At 38.9% G+C, this 22,864-nt stretch overlaps 1 protein-coding gene across 6 annotated transcripts in view; it reads left to right on the forward strand.

Moving 5' to 3' along the window:
• SEC22A (SEC22 homolog A, vesicle trafficking protein) overlaps positions 1 to 22,864 on the forward strand; it is an 87,991-nt gene that overhangs the window by 55,391 nt on the left and 9,736 nt on the right. For 2 of the 6 annotated variants that reach the window (XM_004036190.5, XM_019024311.4), the window contains exons 6-7: positions 2,747 to 2,812; positions 14,757 to 17,385. In XM_004036190.5, coding sequence (XP_004036238.1) covers positions 2,747 to 2,812; positions 14,757 to 14,957 — 267 coding nt within the window. In that variant the 3' untranslated portion in view covers positions 14,958 to 17,385. Of the gene's footprint in view, positions 1 to 2,746; positions 2,813 to 7,887; positions 8,004 to 14,756; positions 17,386 to 22,864 lie in introns of those variants that run through there. The other 4 variants (XM_063704111.1, XM_063704110.1, XM_055383820.2 and 1 more) reach the window with 3 other exon arrangements.

Genomic DNA, 22,864 nt, shown 5'->3' on the forward strand with positions numbered 1-22,864 from the left:
TTTTTTTTTGAGGTGGAGTCTCGCTCTGTCACCCAGGCTGGAATGCAGTGGCGCAGTCTCGGCTCACTGCAAGCTCTACCTCCCAGGTTCACACCATTCTCCTGCCTCAGCCTCCCGAGTATCTGGGACTACAGGCGCCCGCCACCACGCCCAGCTAATTTTTTGTATTTTTAGTAGAGACATGGTTTCACTGTGTTAGCCAGGATGGTCTCGATATCCTGACCTCGTGATCTGCCCACCTTGGCCTCCCAAAGTGCTGGGATTACAGGCATGAGCCACCGCCCTGGCTGGACTTAACTCTTTTCTGTACTAGGGATAGTAACAAAGTACCTGGTTTGTAAATGCTTAATAAATATTTATTAAATGGAATAATATGCTAGTAGACAGTCTTCTCTTTATCAATTAAAGATTTTTTAAATGACGCAGACAGTAACCCCAGGGAGAGAGGAGTTAGTGAATGTTTCTGAGTGCTTACTATGTACCAGTTACTTTTCTTTGTATTTGCAAATGTTATTTCACTTAATCTCTACAACTTTTATTTTTCAAAAGAGGAAATTAAAGTTAAGTGTTCCAGATTATAAGTAAAGATTTGAACCCAAGTCTGACTGACTCTAGAAATATGCTCCTAAGTGTTTTAAAGGCATTTAAGGCCAGGCATGGTGGCTCACGCCTGTAATCCCAGCACTTTCGGAGGCTGAGGCAGGCAGATCACTTGAAGTCAGGAGTTCAAGATCAGCCTGGCCAACCTGGTGAAACCCCACTCTCTACTAAAAAATACAAAAATTGGCCAGGCATGGTGATGGGCGCCTGTAATCCCAGCTACTTGGGAGGCTGAGGCAGGAGAATCGCTTGAACCTGGGAAGCAGAGGTTGCAGTGAGCCGAGATCGCGCCACTGCATTCCAGGCTGGGTGATAGAACGAGACTCAATCTCGAAAGAAAGAGGCCGGGCGCAGTGGCTCACGCCTGTAATCCCAGCACTTTGGGAGGCCGAGGCGGGCGGATCACAAGGTCAGGAGATCGAGACCATCCTGGCTAACACAGTGAAACCCCATCTCTACTAGAAATACAAAAAAAAACGTAGCCAGGCATGGTGGCACGCACCTGTAGTCCCAACTATTCTGAAGGTTGAGGCTGGAGAATCGCTTGAACCTGGGAGGTGGAGGTTGCAGTGAGCCAAGATTGTGCCACTGCACTCCAGCCTGGGTGACAGAGCAAGACTCCATGTCATTGAAAAAAAAAAAAAAAAGGAAAAGAGAGAAAAGAAAGAGTGATTAAGAGAGTTAGTCTAAATTTAGAGAAAAATACAGTATCCAATTGTAGGACAATAAATTATGGTATATCCCCACAATTAAAGGTTATATAATCATTACAAATCGTGTGGTTGAGGAATATTTACTGTCTTGGGAAAGTGTTTATGTAGTACTGTGAAGTACTAAAAAGTAGTATATAAAAGTATCAATCTATTTTTTAAAATGTGTCTACATATACAGAAAAGACTGGAAGGAAATACATGAAAGGGTTGGCAGTAATTTTCCCAGAGTTGTGGCATTTATAGGTTATATTAATTTCTTCTTTGTATAATCTGTATTTTCCAGATTCTCTACAATGAACATGAACTTTTATAATCAGAAAAAAAGGTCATTTAAAAAGTAAAGGGCTAAAGAAAAAATAAGCAGAACTTATTTAAGGTTTTAGAATTATTAAACTGGAAAGGTTTGGTGTTGGCCTTCCTTGCCTCTGGGGTGCAACTGGCCTGAGCATCCCAGGCAGATGAGTGGTTCCTATTTTAAGATCTTCTCACTAGGATAAGCCAGCTTTCCTCTGCCTTACAGTCAGTTCTGTTGCCCAATAACCAGTGCAAAAGGAATTTTTCCTTTATACTATTTTATGAAAAAATGATAATGAGATACTCTTCTGTGTCTTGTGGAAATTTTCATTGTATAAAGAGGTTTTTTTTTTCTCTCTAATATAAGAAAAGGGCCAAATTAATGTTCCTGCCTGGAAGAAAAAAAAATGTAATGCTCCTGCCCGAACATTATCTTTTACTGTATAAAAACATTGAAAGAAGTCGATAATGTAGATATTTAAGAAGAACCAAAAAGGCATAGGAAAGCATGGATTGTTACATGTCTCCATTAGTTTTCTTTTCAGAGACATTCTGTGCATGAGGTATCTCTGTTTTTCCTCTGGGTGGCTGTTTTTCTAGCATAGCATGCAAGACTGATTAGTCTTAATTTTTCACGTTGGGATTTAGCACACTCTAGTGGACAGTAGCTTTTCAGTTTTCACAGTTTTTAAAAAAATCATATCAAATTACTTTATTGGACAATTCAGTGATATACTTACTAGCAGTAAAGTTTGTCAGTATTTGAATCAAGTAATGACCCTAGTGAGCTGGAGTAACTTTGTCAGCCACTGGGGTGTTGTACATTTGTACATGATTTTTTTAGCAGTAGGAGGAGAGGCTTTTATCATTATGTCAGAACTTTTCCCCAGTGGTTTTCCTCTTTTGAGTGGAATGAAATTGATGGGGGTGGCCAAAATGTAGAGGAACACTCTACCTCACACTCTTTAGGTCTTAGAATGTGCTTTATGTTTTCATTTTAGGACTCTTGAGAATTTCTATATACCAGTGTGTGACAGTTTTGACTGTGTGTAAATATTGTTACATCCTATCTTGATGGATTGTTTCTGGAAATGGGCTCCCACCGGAAACAAAAATAATCTTTTATTTTGCTTTTGCAGAGTGATGGTGATGATTTTAATTACATCATTGCATTTTTCCTTGGAACAGCAGCCTGCCTTTACCAGGTAGGTTTTCTTCCATTTTAAAGAAACACTTATCATTATTGTTTACTTCGGGTATCAATTCTAACAATTGTGCATTTTAAATAAATTATCAAAACTCTGAGTTCTTTGCTTCTCTTTTAATTTGAACCTCTTTTAACTTTGTGACCTATATCTCCATTTTGAGTAGACATACATCCCAGTGAACCTGATGTTAACCTTCTTCCTGTGCTGAGGCTTCAGTGGTGGTATGTCATCTGCCTATGGTAGTAAAGACTACTTCTAGGCTGGGTGTGGTGGCTCATGCCTGTAATCCCAGCACTTTGGGAGGCCGAGGTGGGCAGATCACATGAGGTCAGGAGTTCAAGGCCAGCTGGCCAACACGGTGAAACCTTGTCTCTACTAAAGATACAAAAATTAGCCGGGCGTGGTGATGTGTGCCTGTAGTCCCAGCTACTTGGGAGGCTGAGACAGGAGAATTGCTTGAACCCAGGAGGCAGAGGTTGCAGTGAGCCAAGATCGCGCCACTGCACTCCGGCCTGGGCAACAGAGCGAGACTACATCTCAAAAAAAAAAAAAAAAAAAAAAAAAAAAAAAAAAAAACTGCTAGATTTTCTGGTGGTTGATTATTCAGCTTCCAGGTTCTGCTTATACTCTAGGCTGGGGATTTTGTATTGGAGGGAAGTTTTTGAATAGAGAACAGCACAGTAAAAACAGGATTTTAGGATTCAATTTAGCAGTAATGAATAGAATGGACTGTAAGAGCAGAGAGACTGGAAGCAAGGAAATTGGTTTGAAATTATTACTACAGGTAGAAGGTAATGAAAGCCAACATATGGTAATGGCAGTGAGGATAGAAAAAAATAGACATTGAGAAGGAAGACTCACTGGGACTTGAAGACTGTGAAACTTAAGGAGGGTAGAGATTTTGCACCTGGGTGACATGGAGACTGATAGTCACATTTCCAAGGCCAGAGGAGGCACACATTTGTAGGAAAGGAAGTTACCAGTTACCCAAATGCAAGAATGTCTTTGTTAAAACATGTTACAGCAAGCAAGGCTTTTTGACCTAACTTTTTTATAAGTGACACATTTTTCTAGCCTGAATTAGAAAAAATGTTAAGAGTCAGAACTGCAGATATAAGACTACCTAAAGTTCAGTGGACGTCTTTAGGGACATATTTTGTATATATGTATTTGACTTTTATGTAAAGACATTAGACATTTTAGTTCCAGTGGCCTCATTTTTTAAAATCACTTGATTTTCTTTTTCTTTTTTTTTTTTTTTTGACGGAGTCTCGCTCTGTCGCCCAGGCTGGAGTGCAGTTGTGCGATCTCGGCTCACTGCAAGCTCTGCCTCCCAGGTTCACGGCATTCTCCTGCCTCAGCCTCCCGAGTAGCTGGGAATACAGGCGCCTGCCACCACGCCCGGCTAATTTTTTGTATTTTTAGTAGAGATGACGTTTCACCATGTTAGCCAGGATGGTCTCAATCTCCTGACCTTGTGATCCGCCCGCCTCGGCCTCCCAAAGTGCTGGGATTACAGGCGTGAGCCACTGCGCCTGACCAAAAAAATTGCTTGATTTTCTTAACCATTTATATTATCTTCAGAAATTTTCTGTCAAATCTGACAGATTTAATCGTGATGAATGACACTTCATGCAGGAAATGTGAAAACATATTTGTTAATGTCACATAGTGCTTTAATTTTATGAAATATTCTTGTATATATTTTCTATTTTAATTTCTATCCTGTCACAAAAGGGATAATATCTCATTTTTTAAAGTGAGAAAATGGAGACAGTTTCAGTACTGTCCTGAAATCACATAATCAGAAAGTGGTAGAGTCAGTACTTAACTCTGGGTGTCTGATTTTGAGTATTGTGTTCTGTCTACTGTATCATGCTGTCTGTAGGCAAAATTCCTAATTTGTGTAATTTTTATAATGTAATAAAGTTATAATTTTATAACTATACACATGATCTCATTTGATTTTTATCTAAAACTGAGGTATTTAATATAATTTTATGAATAATCATTCTTGTAAAATACAAGTTTTGGTTGCTTTGTCTTAAGTAATTGTAAATGCTTAGTAATAATGGCAGAATGTATTGAGCTCTTATTTTGTGTTAAGCCTTTTATAGTCATTGTACCATTAAATCCTCAGAAAAAGGAGGATATACCATTATGTCATCCTCACTGAGGTATAGACAGTTCTTATAGCTTGTTAGTGACTTAAACCCAGATCTTTGTGACTTCAGAGCAGGTGACTACCAGGCTATAGATAGGCATACCTCTGTTACACTTCCCAGAACAGCCTCAAGTAGTTCTGAGAGTTGCTTCATGGTAGAGTGGTGTCACTCAGGTGTTCTTTTACTTGAGAGAAGTAAACAAATTCATGCTTTAAAAAAGAAAAGCAGAAAACTAATTTCCTTCATATTGAAAGGCATGAAACTGCCTGCTTTCTAAATATGATGAGCAGGGTGATAATAATGCTGTTTTTTTTCCCCACAGTAAAACTTAAGTAATTATGTTTTACCATATAACATGCTCTGTCTCCAGTTGTCAGGATATTTTTAAATCCTCTTTAGATCAGATCTGAAAAGCCATTACCACATGGTTTGTCAGCTTTTTCTTCAGGATGCAGGTGCTTATGGAAGCCCAGAGCTCAGCCTGATAGGATTAATCTTGATATGGAACATTTCAAATAGGAAAGCAAAGGATCAGTGAAGAAACTAGAGACTTCCTGTTCCCTCAGTGTTTTACTTTGAATACTTGAAACTTACAGAAAAGTTGAAAAACCATTATACTTAGAGTCATCAATTGTTAACATCTTGTAACACCTTCTTTATCTCACTCTCTCTTTATATGTATGTGCATATAGCGTGTATAAACGCACCATCCCCGACTTGGAACTTTTTTTACTTTATAATGATGCAAAAGTGATATGCACTCAGTAGAAACTATGTTTCAGGTACTCACATGACCATTCTGGTTTTCAGCACACTATTCAATAAATTACATGAGATAATGAATATATTTGAATAAAATAGGCTTTGTATTAGATGATTTTGCCCAGCTGTAGGCCAAAGTTCTGAGCATGTTTAAGGTAGGCTAGGCTAAGCTATGATGTTTGGTAAGTTAATTGTATTAAACACATTTTTAACTTAGGATATTTTCAACTTAAAATGAGTATATCAGGATGTGACCCTATCGTAAGCCAAGGAGCTTCTGTAGTTGTTTTTAAAGTAAGTTTTAGACATATGTGTATGGGTAAAGTTTTTCTAATTAAACTTTTTATTTTGGGATAATTGTAGATTTACGTGGAGTTGCAAGAGAGATCTTACGTACCCTTTACCTGGTTTCCCCCAATGTTACCATCTTGCAAAACTATATAAAACGGTATCACAACCAGAGTATTGATACTGATATAGTCAAGATACAGAACATTCCTGTCACCACAGGGATCCCTCATGTTGCGTTTTTATAGCCATATCCACTTCCTTAATCTAACCCCTCCTTAATCTCTGGCAATTACTAACGCATTCTCCATTTCTGTAATTTTCTCATTTTAAGGACATTATATAAATGGAATTATATAGTATATAACTGGCATAGTTCAGAATGCTATAAGAAAATACCATAGATTGGGTGGCTTAAACAACAGACATTTCTTTCTCACAGCTCTGGAATCTGGAAGTCCAAGATCCAGATGCTGGCACATCATGTTCTTGCTGAGGGCCCTTTTCCTGGCTTGCAGAAGGCTGCCTTCTCAGTATATCCTCACACAGAGAAAGTGCTGAGATCTCTTCCTCCTCCTACATGGTCATTGATTCCATTATGGGGGCTCCGCCCTCATGACTTTATCTAAACCTAATTACCTCCCAAAGGCCCCAGCTCCTAATACCATCACATTAGGGATTAAGGGCTTCAACATTTGAAGTAACCTTTTGTGATAGGCATTTTTTTGTTGTTTTTTTTGGGACGGAGTCTTGCTCTGCCACCCAGGCTGGAGTGCAGTGGCGCGATCTTGGCTCACTGCAACCTCCACTTCCCAGTTCAAGCAATTCTCCTGCCTCAGCCTCCTGAGTAGCTGGGATTACAGGTGCACCACCATGCCTGGCTAATTTTTGTATTTTTAGTAGAGACGGGGTTTCACCATGTTGGTCAGGCAACTTCTGACCTCGTGATCCGCCCACCTCAGCCTCCCAAAGTGCTGGGATTACAGGCATAAGCCAGATAGGCATTTTTTTAGTCAGTATAATTCTCTGGAGATTCAGCCAAGTTGTTGCATAATCAATTATTTGTTGCTTTTTATTGCTGAGTAGTATTCTATGATATGTATTCAATGTACTATTAAATGATTTGTTCCTTTTTTTTTTTTTAAAGACAAGGTATTGCTCTGTCACCCAGGCTGGAGTGCAGTGATGCCATCACAGCCTCACCACAGCTTTGAACTGGGCTCAAACCTCTTGAGTAGCTAGGACTATAGGTGTGTGCTGGCACACCCAGCTAATTTTATGATTTATTTTTGTAGAGATGGGGTCTTGCTATGTTTGTTGCCCAGGCTGGTCTTGGACTCCTGGCCTTAAGCAATCCTCCCACCTCAGCCCCCACAAAGCTCTAGGGTTACAGATGTGAGCCACAACATCCAGCTTCATTTACTTATTGAAGGATATCTGAGTTGTTTTAAAATGTTGGCTGTTATAAAGCTGCTATAAACAATTATGTGCAGATTTTTGTGCAGACATAAGTCTTCAGTTCTTTGGGATAAATGCCTAGGAGTACAATTGCCAGATCATGTGGTAGTTTTATTAAGAAACTGAAAAACTTTTCCAGAGTAGCTGTACCATTTTACATTCCCTCCAGCAATGTGTGAATGATCTAGTTTCTCTGCATCCTCACCAGCATTTGATATTGTCACTATTTTTTATTTTAGCCACTCTTTTAAGTGTGTGGTGATAGCTCATTGTGGTTTTAACTTGCATTGTTTAGCATCATTAGCTAATGATGCTAAACATTGTTTCATGTATTTGTCATGTGTATATTCAGTGAAATGTCTACATCTTTTGATTTTTTTTTTTTTTATTTGTGACGAGTCTTGCTCTGTCACCCAGGCTGAAGTGCAGTGTCATGATCTCGGCTTACTGCAACCTCCACCTCCTGGGTTTAAGTGATTCTTCCGCCTTAGCCACCTGAGTAGCTAGGATTACAGGTACCCACCATCATGCCTAGCTAATTTTGTTTGTTTGTTTGTTTGTTTTTGTATTTTTTTTGTAGAGATGGGGTTTCACCATGTTGACCAGGCTGGTCATGAACTCCTGATCTCAGGTGATCCACCCACCTCAGCCTCCCAAAGCTCTGGGATTGTAAGTGTGAGCCACCGAGCCTGGCCTTGCTTATTTTCTAATTGGATTCTTTGTTTTTTCACTGTTTTTCTTAAAGAGTTTTTTATACAATTGACCCTTTATATTTGTGGGTTCTGCATCCATGGATTAAACCAACCATGGATTGAAAATATTTGGAAACATATTGCATCCATACTGAACATGTACAGACTTTTATTTCTTTTCATTCTGTAAAGAATATGGTATAACAGCATTAACATTGTATTAGGTATTATAAGTAATCTAGAGATTAAAGTATACAAGAGGATGTGCATAAGTTAAATGCAAATATTGTGCCATTTTATATCAGAGACTTGAACATCCACAAATTTTGATATCTGAGGGAGGTCCTGAAACCAATCCCCTATGGATCCTGAGGGACAACTGTATATTCTAGATACTAATCCTTTGTCAGAAAGGAAGTGTGCAGGTATCCTTTCCCAGTCTATGTTTTTTTTTTTAAAAAATGGTTTCAGATCAGTCTGTATCTTGTCTTTTCATCCTCTTAACAGGTTTTTTCCCAGTCAATTTTTTTTTTAATGGTTTCAGATCAGTCTGTATCTTATCTTTTCATCCTCTTAACAGGGTTCTTCACAGAACAAAAGTTTTTAATTTTGATAAAGTTCAGTTTATCAATTTTTCGTTTTATGGGTCATGCTTGTGGTGGTCAAGTCTAAGAGCTCTTTGCCTAGCCTAAGTTTCTCTACTATGTTTTTTCTAGACCTTTTATTATAGTTTTATATTTTACGTTTGTGATCCATTTTGAGTTAATTTTTGTATGAGATGTGAGACTTAGATAGCTTCAACCAAGGTTCCTTTGTCTATATTGCTCCAGCACCATCCATGGCAAAGGCGATTTTTTTTTCCTCCATTAAATTGCTTTTGCACCTTTGTAAAAAATCAGCTGGACATACTTGTGTGAGATTATTTCTGGGTTCTGTATTTTGTTGCATTGATTTCTTTTTGTCCATCCTTCCACCAGTACCACATAGTCTTGATTACTGTAGCAGTATAATAAGTCATAAATTTTCTTAGTAGTTTTATAGAACTATTCAAATTATGTTTCATGTTGAGTGAATTTATGGTAGTTTGTGTTTTTTGAGGAAATGGTCCATGTTATCTAAGTTACCAAATTTATGTGTTTAGAGTTGGTTGTAGTATTCTCTTACTGGCCTTTTGATGTCTGCAGGGTCAGTAGTGATATCTCCTGTTTCATTCCTGATAATGGTAATTTGCATGTTCTCTCTTTTTCTTTGTCAGTCTTACTTGTTAATTTTATTGATCTTTTCAAGAACCAGATCTTTGTTTTATTGTTTTTTCCTACTGTTTTTATGGCTTCAATTTTATTGATTTCTGCTTTTATCTTTACTATTTTCTTCCATATGCCTGCTTTGCATTTATTTTGTTCTTTTTCTAGGTTCTTGAAGTAGGAGCTTACATGATTGGTTAAGAATTTTCTTTTTTATAATGTATGCACTAACTCCTAAAGATTTCCGTCTTAGCACTTCTTTAGCTGTATTCCATAAATTTTGATATGTTTTATTTTCATTTTCTCTTATTTCAATTTTTAAAATTTCCTTAAGACTTCCTCTTTGACCTATGGATTATTTAGAATTGCATCGTTTCACTTCTAAATGTTTGAAGATTTTCTTGTTATCTTTCCCTTACTGATTTCTAGTTTGATTCCATTGTGATTAGAGAACACACATTGTGTGATTTCCCTTCTTTTAAATTTGTTGAGGTTTCTTTTATGGCCCCAAAATATGGTCTGTCTTGTTATATGTTCCATAGCCACTTGAACAGAATGTGTATTCTGCTGTTATTGGGTGAGTGTGTTCTGTAAATGTTTAGATCATGTTGCTTGGTATTGTCAAGTTCTATATTCTTGCTGATTTTCTGTCTAGTGTTATACCAGTTGGCTAGAGAAGAGTATTGGATTATAGATTTTTCCATTTTGTACTTCAGTTCTATTGCTTCATATATTTTGTAGCTATGTTGTTTGGTTCATACACATTTAGGATTGCTGTGTCTTCTTGTTGGGTGAGCCCATTTATCATTATATATGTTCCTCTCTGTCCCTGGTTATTTTCTTTGCTTTGAAATATTTTGATACTTATCTGGTATCAATATAGCCACTTTTGCTTTCTTTTGATTACTGTTTATGTGATAAATCCTTTTCCATCCTTTACTTTGAACTTTCCAATGTTATTTAAAGTGAGTTTCTGACAGACAGCATGGAGTTGATTCATGTTTTTTAATATCCTGCCAATCTCTGTCTTTTCATTGCTGTACTTAAGTCATTTATAGTTAATGTAATTATGGATATGTTAGGACTTTTTTTTTCTTTTTTCTTTTTTTTTTCTTTATCTTCCTGTGGGTTACTTTAACATTTTAAAAGAATTCCATTTCAGTTTATCTGTAGTATTTTTTAGTGTATCTATTTGTATAGCTTTTTAAATGATTGCTGTAGGCGTCATATAATACATACTTAACTCTTCATGGTCTTCTCATGTCAATATTTTACTAGTTCAAGACACCTTATCTCCCTAGATGTGTTTTTGCCCTCCCCTATTTATAATTGGCTCAGATATTTCCTCCTCATATATTTAGAACCACATCAGCCAGTGTTATAATGATTTTTGTTTTAACCATCAAACATAATTTAGAAAACTCAAGAGGAAAAGGAAAGCCTATTGTATTTACCCATATTTTTGCATACCATGTCCTTTTTTCTTTCCCAATGTTTCAAGATTCCTTCTTTTTAATTGTTTTCTTTCTATTTAGAGAGCTTCCTCTAACCATTCTTTTATGGTAGATCTGCTAGCAGCAAATTATCTTTATCTTTCATCTGATAAATATTTTTATTTTCCTTTTATTCCTAAAGGATATTTTTGTTGAATACAGAATTCTGGATTTGGCAGCATTTTTTTCTTTCAGCACTTGAGAAATGTTCTAGTTTTTTTCTGGCCTCTGTGGTTTCTGATGAGAATCCCACTGTCTTGTTACTGATGAGAAATGAATTATCTTGTTACTGTCAAGTGAAGGTGGATGTCCAGAGTCCCACGTGTTCTCCACTGATATCACAATAAGAGGGTAGAGGAGGGATTCATTGCCATCTAGTGGGAATGAAAGTCCTGGCTTCTACTTGCCTTCTCTGAAGCCATGCTGAAGGGTTAAAACATCTGCTTATAATGTTCTAGGCTCTCAACATTTGATGGTGTGGGTATGGGTGGGTCACAGGGGTTTTTTGTGTGATGTTTGGCTAGAGGATAATAGTTACTGTTTAAAAGTTTTCTGTCTTGCTAAGGTGCCTCTTTCCTGGTCTTTTACCAGAGAGAGCAAGATGTTATTGAGGGTCTTTTTTGTTGTTTGTTTTGATATGCATGCCTTGGCATTTCTAGTTGCCAGCTTCTTCAGCTCCAAGTCTGGGATATATGAAGCAAAAAAGAAAACTCAGAGAACCTACCACTGTGGCATTCTTGGATCTCAAGATTCTTTATTTGTCTGCTTTTCCTCCACAGTTCAGAGTGTTCTTATGCTTGTTTTACATATAATGTCCAGTGTTTTTATTTGTACTTCGTGGGAGAAATAGGGAAAAGTGTGTCTACTCCATCTTCCCAGAAACAGAAGTCCCTGAGCAGTTGTTTTTAAAGTAAGTTACAGACATCATGATATTTTTTACCTTAAAATACTTCATGATGTATCTTCTAAGAATACAGACATCTGTCTACATAGCCAGGACTTCATATCACATCTAAGAATTTAACATTGATACAATATTATCTAATATATGATTCCTATTCAGATTATTTCTGTTGTCTCCAAAATGTTTTCTGTGGCTATATTTCTCCTGACCCAGGATTATGCATTTCATTTGATTGTCGTGTACCTTTTGATCTATGATAGTCTCCCAGCCTTTTTGTTGTTGTTCTGTTTTAGTTTGGTTTTATCTTTCTTAACATTGACTTTTTTAAGAGTTCAGGCAAGTACCACAATCTGGATTAGTCTGTTACTCGTGATTATATTAAGGTTAAATATTCTGGCAACAGTGCTGTATAGTATAATATGTTGAATATCTCTCATTGCTTCAGTCAGGAAATGTGATAAGTTTGATCATTTGGTTAAGATGGTGTCTACCAGATCCCCATTGCAAAGATATCTTTTTCTTCTTTGTAATTAATAAATAATATGTGGGGTAGAGACCTATTATTTTAAAAGCCTTGGAAAACCTTGAATTAAATATATATATGTGTGTATGTGTGTGTGTGTGTGTGTGTGTGTGTATATTTTAATTACTGGAAACGCTAGCTCATTTTTACAGTAGCATTCCAAGCAATAAATATAGATAAAAAATGGAAATATAAAATCACCATTAAGCGAACACTACAGTAATCATTGTTGCAGGCAAGAATCATTAATGGATACTAAAATTAATGAGCAAAAGTATGATGAGATAAGATATTCACATAATCTCAACTCCCTGCCCCCAAGACAATAATTGCAAAGGGAATAGATACCACCTTATTAAGTGATCTAATTTAATATGTAATAACATGTATTGCATATCACCTCTGATATTCTTGCCAAAATTGTATAACCTTATTTCAATCTTGACAAAACATCAGACACACCCAAGTTGAGGGGCATTCCTACAACATAACTGATTAATACTCTTCAAGACTGTCAAGGACATGAATTTTTTTTTTTTTTTTTTTTTTTTTTGAGATGGAGTCTTGCTCTGTTGCCCAGGCTGGAGTTGCAGTAGTGTGATCTTGGCTCACTGCAACCTCCGCCTCCCAGGTTCACGCCATTCTCCTGCCTCAGCTTCCCGAGTGCTGGGACTACAGGCGCCTGCCACCACACCCAACTAATTTTTTGTATTTTTAGTAGAGACAGGGTTTCACTGTGTTAGCCAGGATGGTCTCAATCTCCTGACCTCGTGATCTGCCTGCCTGGGCCTCCCAAAGTGCTGGGATTACAGGTGTGAGCCACCATGCCTGGCCAAAAATTTTTTTTAAAAAAAGATGGAGGAGCTGTTACAGATTGGAATATACATGACAATTAATGCAATATAGAATCCCAGATTAGATTCTGGACCAGAAAAAGGACCCTAGTGGGACAATGGGCAAAATCTGAATAAAGTCTGTAGATTAGCTAAGAGTATTGAATCAATGTTCATTTCCTGGTTTGATGATTATACTATGATTACATAAGAGGATAACGGGGAATAGGGTGAAGAGTATACAGTAAACAAAGCGTATACAGTAAACTGTTTTTGCATCTTTAAAATTGTTTAGAAAGAAAAAGCTATTTTTTTCTATTTTTTCAGTCTTATATGATGAAAATCACTGATAAATACTTCCAATTCATTTTGCTTGGATAGCAGTCTTCTTTTTAAGTAAACAGTCCAAATTTGTATAAGAACTAAACATATTTAACAGAACATTTCCACATTCTTTCTGCATTATAACAGACACTGGTATGTCCTTCCCATTCTGAAGCCTGGACACAGTTTCACAGAGAGACCTGGGCCTCTCTCTTAGACTTTGTGGTTCCTATACTTACCAGGTTGTGAATTTTAGACATCTTCTAGAAAACAGTTTATTCACTCAACACATTGAGCACTTACTATGTCCCAGGCACTGTTCTGGGCACTGGAGATAAATGAGTAAATAACAGTAAAAAATCTCACCCCTCATGAAACAGATTCTATTGAAAGCCTATGGATGACAAACAAAATAAGCACATTTCTCAAGTATGTTTATAGTATGTTGTGGAGAAAAATAAAGTAGTAAAGGGTGAATGCCAGGATGGGCAGGAGCGGTGAGAGGGGGAGTACTTTCTTGACGGTTTCATCTAAAATAGCACCCACTATCATTCTTATTCCCTATCCCTTTTTCCTGCTTTCTCTTTTTCAAGACATAACTGTTTGATATTATATATTTAAAATACATGTATAATTCTTCCCCATTAAAATTTAATATTTATATGAACAAGGGCTTTGTTTTACTTACAACTGAAGAACAATGCCTGACTTGTAGCAGGCCCTGAGTAAATATTTGTTGAATGAATTCTCCCTCAAATGTTCAGTCAGATGCTGTACCTAGCATAGTTCCTTGTACTCAGTGGGGGACTAGTAAAATGTTGTGGATTTTGTTAATACTCAGACTCAGGTTATATTAAGAGTCCATTTTGTAGAATAGCTTGTATGTGCTTTTTGTATTTTCCTGGGTGAGAATGGAACACCCGCAGACCCTGGGAATGCTTCTTAGTTGCCTGTCACCATGGGGAATTTGCTCAGCCTGTTTGCAAGGAAGTCATTCCATTGTACTTCCATTGAAAATATGATACAAAATGCTTTTCTTCTGAAAAATGAAAAACGTAAGAGTAAAAGTCTATTTCCCTTTCAAACTGTGGAACTTTCATAGCTGAATATCTTAGATATATGCTACATTATCTTATCCCTAGATAAAAAATAACCTTATCCATTCTTATATTTTACTCTCTGACCTGTTACAATTTTATATATCTGTTTCTTTTCCTGTAACCCTAATCATCTTTCATTTTTATATTTTGAACAGTGTTATTTACTTGTCTACTACACCGGCTGGCGGAATGTCAAATCTTTTTTGACTTTTGGCTTAATCTGTCTATGCAACATGTATCTCTATGAACTGCGCAACCTCTGGCAGCTTTTCTTTCATGTGACTGTGGGAGCATTTGTTACACTACAGATCTGGCTAAGGCAAGCCCAGGGCAAGGCTCCCGATTATGATGTCTGACACCATCCTTCAGATCTATTGCCTTGGCTTCAGGGGGATAAGGAGGGAACATATCATAACTGCCACTGTGTTGAAGAAGCTGTTCCCCACAGAGGAGAAGCTCTGCTTTCTTTCTCTCCAACTTTCCTTTTTTAAAATCAGCATGATGTGCCTGTGAGCATGGAAGACCTGCTAGGAAAAGTCCTCTCAGAAGAATGTTGGCCATGAGATTATCATTCAGAGGAGGAGGGGATTTCTCTCTTCAAGGCCATAACAGTGGAAGAACAGTCATATGCCATTGGAAGTCTTGGCCAGCAGTCCTGAATCCTTCCTGAAGAGTTCAGAAAATAGATGTGGTATTGCTCTGAGGACCAGGCAGGAGGAACTCTACAACCTGAGTTTGCCTTTGTGAGGCATTAGTGTAGACCAAATAAAAAGCTGCAGAAATTGGAAAGTTTATGTTTTAAATAAATGACTATGATAAATATCAGATTATTTGCACATTTATGGTACTACGAGTTTATTAAGTCCAAGATGGTGTGAAATTGGTTCTTTTTACTTTTATATTTTTGCTTGAATCTTAACTCTGGAAATCACCTGATGTAGAAGAAGACTGTGATGAGCTCGTCTGTGGAACATCACAAGTATCGAAAATACAGTAATGGATGTTTCCTTTCTAATCCACATTTATTGTTTCTTTTGAAATCATGTCTAAAAAATATGACTCAGACTATAGCCGTTGTTTCCCAAACTTCAGTCTCTTTAGTACTACTTGTATTATTTTCTTAATATTTATCTTTTAAATTTTAAAGTTTTTTAAAAAAAATGAATCCTGCTCTAAGTGGAAAACCAGTATCAGTTTGCCATAAATAAAAGGTAACCACAAAATAAGATGAACACAAAAAATGTTGTTCAGTTCTAGCTAGAAACTAATGCCTAGAAAGGCTCCGAATCTTAGGCTCTTTCTTTGTGGCAGTGAGGGAGATGTTACCAGCACCAGCATGAGGCACTGTCTCTGGAATAGTCAGAGGATAAAAGGAAACTGTAAAGGGAATGACATTCTCACTGTGATTCAGCATTATTCTATGTTGTGCATCACTTAAAGACATGTGGTGTGCCACCAGTGGCATGGGTCCGCACTATGGAAATGCTTGACTGTACTAAGAATCAGAAGGTGGCTTTCCTAGCAACTCATTATTTTATGGCTTTGAGGAATTAAGCCCCTAGTATCTGAGAGAACTTACTTGTTTTTTGATAACATTTTAAAGATTGTTTAAGCAGTTATGAATTAATAATATAGGAAGCACAGTTTGATTCCACTAGCAAAATCTATAACTCTCATGGTTTTGGAAGTCATCTTCATGAGTGATTTTCCTTTGTTTTTTAAAGAAAATATTTCAAACAAGGAATTCATAGGATACTGAAATTTGATATCCAGAAAAACAGATCCCATTACATTGTAATTGTTGTTACTAGGCATATTTATTAAGTAGAGAAATAGTCAGAGGGTAAAAAGTTAGTGAACTGTCTTGTTTGCGTGAACCAGTATTTGTGGATATGTCTAGAACTGTAAAATCTTGCTTAACTAGAACCTTAGTCTGCACCCTCCTTTTAGGAGAATGAGGTAAAAGGAAGACAGTAAGCTTATGATTTCAGGGATTCATGTAAAACAGGAAACAGTAGTTGGCTCCAGTTTTCTCCTCTAACAAAAGTATGCATATTCTGAGAGATACCCCAAGGCATCACAAGATCCTGAATCATCAAAACACCATTGAATTGTGTTGGGCATTTTGTAGCCAGGAAAGTGAAGTGGTTCAATTTAGAAAGGGTTTCAGGCCAGGCACGGTGACTCAGGCCTGTAATCCCAGCACTTTGGGAGGCCGAGACAGGCAGATCACTTGAGACCAGTAGTTTGAGAATCAGCCTGGCCAATGTGGTGAAACCTCATCTCTACTAAAAATACAAAATTTAGCTGGGTGTGGTTGCGCGTGCCTTTAGTCCCAGCTACTCGGGAGGCTGAGGCAGGAGAATCGCTTGAACCCAGGAGGTGGAAGTTGCAGCGAGCCAAGATCACGCCACTGTACTCCAGCCTGGCCGACAGAGCGAGATTCTGTCTCAAAAAAGAAAGGTTTTCTAAACTAATGGTTAAAACAGAGTTTTCTTGTAAATAGGGAAGTTGGAGCATTCTGGTTAATTGAGATTTTGCTCTGTATTGACACAGCTCGCGCCAGTTTGGTTCAGGAGCTACCTCCTTGTCATTGAACTGACAAGTTACAATGTTTGGTATTCGGATACATTCAGCAAGAACACTTGAAAACTCCTCACCAACTATTTTTAAAGGCTTACTTTGTTTTTGTTTTTATTTTTTCACTGGCTATTTTGGATAAGAGGATGTTTACATCTTAATGTAAAAAAATGAAAACAGGTATAAATGTTTTATGTATAGAAATGTTTTCTTTCATTATTTGGTGCCTGTATCTCCGTGTTTATATCATTTCCCCACCTGTATCATGCTGCCAAAAAAAGAACTGTGAATTTAGAAAAAGAAATTGGTGTCAAGTCCTGGCCAGGTACGGTGGCTCATGCCTGTAATCCCAGCACTTTGGGAGCTCAAGGTGGGTGGATCACGAGGTCAGGAGTTTGAGACCAGCCTGGTCAACATAGTGAAACCCTGTCTGTACTAAAAATACCAAAAAAATAAGCTGGGCGTGGTGGCAGGCGCCTATAGTACCAGCTGCATGGGAGGCTGAGGCAGGAGAATCACTTGAATCCAGGAGGCGGAGGTTGCAGTGAGCCGAGATCACACCACTGCACTCCAGCCTGGGTGACTGAGTGAGACTCTGTCTCAAAAAAAAAAAAAGTCCTTAGGCTCTTTAGAAAGAATCACTTTAGGCCTCCATGGTGTATGATCTTCTGTTTCTATTGCACTTCTAAGAGCAAGCCTGAGTTTACCTCCTCATAGTGAGTTTTGTAGCATAGGAGCAGTAGTAGCTGCCCTCATTCTAAGGGGGAGGACACAGAGGTTATCAGATGGTAATGACTTACCCAGTTCACATAGCTAAGCACACACAACCCAGATCTAGTGCAGGGCTCTTGGCACTAGCATGGAACTAGTGAAGGTGACCAGTGTTATATTCAGGGAATATGACTGTTCTTGGTAAAGCCAAGGAGTTGAGGGGTTCTGAAATTGGTGAGTCCAGGCCTGCTGCTGGAGTATTTTATCCTAATAGGTGTATTTTATTTTAATTTAGATAATTCCTAAATACTGCTTTTTGATTAAGGTGTACCATGAGAGCGAAGATACCCTCTTTTATATACTAAGATAATTGCAATATTTGCTTGCTTTTTTCAGTCTGTATTTGAAATATATTTACATTAATACCTGGCCTCTTTCCCAAAAGCACTTGAAGCAGCATACCAAGAAAAGACATATACAGCCATGTTAATGAAATATGAACAGAAAGGGAAGAAAAACAAATGAAAATTGAAGGGAGGGTTTACATACATTATTGTATGTAAAATTTGACTCTGGAACTTTCTGGAAATCAAGGCTAAGGGTAGGGAAAGAAGTTATGCACTGCCCTATCAGTAGGTGAAAAGCATACCAGTTCCTTAGGGGAGAGCCTTTCCTGATGCCTTCTAGTAAAGATGTTCTCACTGGGGGTCCTGTGAAGTGCTAAAATGAACAGAATTCTCGATTTTCACACATTTACATGTTATGATTGTGCCTTGGATCCTTACCTTGTACCAGCTTTCATAGGCTTCCATTTCAGGATTTGGGGGGATTTGTGTAGGTGTGGTTAATAAAGGATTTTGTTTTCATAAGTAAGAATCCTAAGCTGAAAACAAGTGTTAAGCTTGAAAATCATTTGAGACAAATGCCTTAAAACATGGAGAACCTTTACCCAATTCTGTAATTTATAAGATTGAAAGTGAGTGTGCTATCCCTGGATTGGCACATTTATATTGCAGTAAATGTGGTCTCCACAGTGGAATCTAGTGTGGAGAGATGGACGGCTCCATTTCTGTTAGGCCACATGTGGAACCCCATTAGACTCCTACTTCATCAGGGCTCCACAGAGACCAGAAGTTTGTCATAAGGGACCTAACCTCCGTGGCTTCTGAGGTCAGCTGCTCCCCTAAAAGGCAATTGCTTGGCCTTCATTTCAAAAGGTTTACTAAGTGACCTAAGGTCATACTCTGAGCTGTTGGGTTTCCAAGGAACTCAACAAAGGTTGTGTGTGTGTGTACACCTTCCTTGCTACTATTTTAACAGACTTTTGGCCCACTGTAAGAGTTAGAACTTCTGTGGAGTGTGTGGTAAAAGAACACATACATTCAAGAGCAGCCACCACTCAAAACCGCATTGAACACTTAGCCTTACCACAAGTTATAGGTCACTCTTTAGGGCCACATTCTTTGTCTGTGTTCAATGCTTTATAGTATTTTTCTGCCTTATTATCTCTAAGGAACCAAAGTCTTTCTCCCTAAAAATGCTGTGGTAAAGTAAGGTCTGATTTTAGGGTTAAATTGGCTTTAGTAATATCCTCGCTAAAAGTTAACAAAAGAAACCCAGCTCCAAGGGTTGTGACTGAGTTTGTGTAAAAGGGCTGAGTGAGCTGAGAATGTCACTCTGAGCATTACCGGTAAGGTTGGAGGTGTGTGATCATTAATGTTCTGGGGCTGCTGTTGAATGCTGGCAGATTGCGGCCTCCTGTTTAAGCATCGAGTTTTTCAAAGAGAAAAACTGGCTGCCACTCTTGTCTCTTTCTTGAGTGGCTGAGTTTTCTAGGTTATTTAGTAGACGAAATCAAAAGAAACGTGGAAACACTGTGTGGTTGGAAGCCACGTGGCGCGTATCCTCCTGCTTGTTAACAGTGAGTGGTGTTGATGCGTGGGCATTCAGGTTTCTTCTGCGTTGGCAATGCTGATGTGTAATCAGTCGTCTCAGCACAATTGGGGGTTTTAGGAAACTCAGAGATCAGCCTTAGTTCTCAGAGTTTTTGAAATCAATATCCTAGCCTTACGAATCGTTCCTTGTGTTTCCTTGGCAACAAACAGTATTTTCAGCCCAAACCCACCCACGGTTTACATTCGCCCCTTTCTCCTGCATCTCACAGCACAGCCATACAAGCATCACCCAACAGAAAGCACATTCAGGCGCCATCTGACAACGGGAAGCAGGACTCAGGCATTCCACTCCCCATTTGTTCCTGGTGTCCCCTCCCCAGCTCTGCCTTGCTTGCTTACCTTCATTGTGCCAGCACTTTTCTTTGAGGTTGGGTTGCAAAGGACCTTGCCTAAAGATGAACAAAGTATTTCATTCTTGAACTTTGAATCTCTCCAGTGCCTAGGACTAATGAGGAGAATGCTTATTAGCTCATTTTGTGGGCCAGTGCTGGGTTCTCCGTAGTTCATCCTTATGGCAGCATGAGGTGGAGCGGGCACGATCTCATTTGCATTTGAGGAAACCAAGACTCAGGTCAGGAACTTGTCTTCGTATGGTATGACACTTGGTGGTGGATGTGAAGTTCAAATTTGGAGTTGGGTTTAAGTTGCTTAAAAGTTGGTGCTCATTTTTCTATGCCACAGTGCATCTCAGAAAGACACTTCTTAGGGAATGTGTGTGTGACTGACGACAGCTGGGTTCTTACTGTTTTAGCAGCAGTGTGAACAGATGAAGCAGACATGAAGGGGGAAATGGCAATGTATACTGTGTGACAGGCACTATGCTAAGCATCTCATCTTTACCAAAAGCATTTATGAAGGTTTTCTCTTTTAAAAATGAGCCACCTGGGCCATGAAGAAGTTAAGTGACTTGACCACAATCACAACCTAACTCATGTGGTAGCATCAGGATTTCAGTCCAGATCTGACTCAGAACTCATGCTCTTAACCACCATGTGATTTTAAGCTGGATAACGTGGAAATACGTTTAAATATATAAGGAATATATGTAAAGGTAATATACATTACTTTTAAATAAGACATCAGGTCAGTGCTAACTCCTACAGTATAGACGTCCCAGGTTGAATAAAATAGTTTCTTAAAATCTCTACATTTATAACAATGACATAGGACAGACAGATGGCTGCAAGACGTATGGTGAAGCTTATGTATACCTTAGCTATTAGGGCAAGAAGTGTACATTTTAGTACTTGTACTAAAACTAACATATAAATTAAAGAATCTTGATGTGGAAAATAAAAGCATTATTGGTGATTTGGGTGTTACAAACATTTGGTTTTCCTAGCAAAATGCCAGAATAGGTTGATTCTTTGACTTGATGTCATTTAATGGGAATTCTGTTAGGTGATTAGGGAATTTGTGATCCCTCTGAAAACATTAACCAAAAAATAGAAGGGAACTTTTCACAGTGTAAAATAGTGTTTAAGAGTTTGGAGCCAGAATCATCCCTGGCTCTCTCTTCTACTAGCATGGTGACCTCAGCAAATTACTTAATCCTTCTGCCTCAGTTTCCTCAGATGTAAAGTGGGGATAATGATCGTACCTTTGGCAAAGCAGTGTTGTGACGATTGAGTGCGTAAATGTAAAGCACTTAGAGACTGGCACATCAAGTGCTAGGAGAGCGTTTGCCACCACGTTGTGGTCTTCCTTGTTGCAGTTAAAGGTGCTAAGAGTCTTTTAAATTGCAGATGCCCCTGAATGTCGTAAATCATTGCACAAAACTTTTCAGAAGCCACCACTTAAGTAAGAATCCCATTGAAATATCTAGCAGGCAGGCACTTGTGGGCAGACTTCTCGTCAGGGCACTGGAGGTGCATCCAAAGAGAGAAGAGGGGGTTGAAGGACTCACATTTGCCAAATGCCTGCTGTAGGCCAGGTGCTTTGCCCACCTGAGGGAAGGAAGCAGGATGAAGCCCTGTGTCACACACCTGGGAGTGGTAGACTGTGCTCGCCAGTACCTGCAGAGTCTCCCAGGCACTGGGGTGCTGGTGAGTGAGGGAGGTGCCTCTAAGAACCTTGCCCTATCCAGCATGGAACCAGCATTTTGGTCCCAACACACCTGACTTGGAACATTCGAATCTGATCTACAATTTGCTCATGGATGGCGGCAGCCCTTGTGCCCACACTCTAAGGGCCCTCGTGAGTGTGCACACGCGTTGATGGGAAGGTGAGGGGTGTGGGGAGGCAGCCACAGCCTTCAGCTGCAGTATCATGCAGATGCTGGGGATGTGAGAGCTGAAAGGCACTCTTAAATTGCACATATGCAACATGGCTTTTAAAAGAATCTGAGGCAAAAGACACCCTCCAAAAAAACCCATGTGAGCCGGGAGGGGACTGCCACTATAGCTAACAAAGTGGGGAAGCAATTTTGCAAAGTAAGAAAACTAGTCTCAGGCTAACTAGAGATGCTGACAAACCTGAGATTCCAGGCAGATCTAAATTAGAAATCGGTCAAGGGAAAACACAGTGATAGTCCCCCTTATGGATTCCAGTGAGAATTCTTTAAATTCATGGCCCTGATGGAGTAGCAGTAGGAGAGAGAGGCCGTGGGGATGCAAATGCCCTCAGTGGCTCAGCTCTGCTCACTAGACACTCGGGCAGGTGAGGTTGGGCGCTGGGAATCCCGTGGGGACAGGATGCCTGCCTACTTGGCCCTCAACTCTAGGTGAATCCTATCCTTCTCTTCACCGTCTTCCTCCCCTTCCCTCTCTGGACCCTCTGCTTGCTCTGTGAACCTGGATTGATCTCCACTCACCCCTCACTCCTGAATGGGGCCCTCGAAGGGAGACACCCCTGACTGTGCTGATGTTGTGAACGCTGCTGGGCCAGACTGGTGTCTGCAGGAGGACAAAGCAAGGGCTGGTTCTGACTTTGGTTTGAAGGTGATTTTCCCACAGATCCCCCTTGGCACGATGCTTTTACCTCATTTGTCTCTGTGGCTTTGGCTCTAAATCTTAACG

The sequence above is a fragment of the Gorilla gorilla genome, chromosome 2 (assembly GCF_029281585.2).
Source record: "Gorilla gorilla gorilla isolate KB3781 chromosome 2, NHGRI_mGorGor1-v2.1_pri, whole genome shotgun sequence".
NCBI classification, from domain to species: Eukaryota; Metazoa; Chordata; class Mammalia; order Primates; family Hominidae; genus Gorilla; species Gorilla gorilla.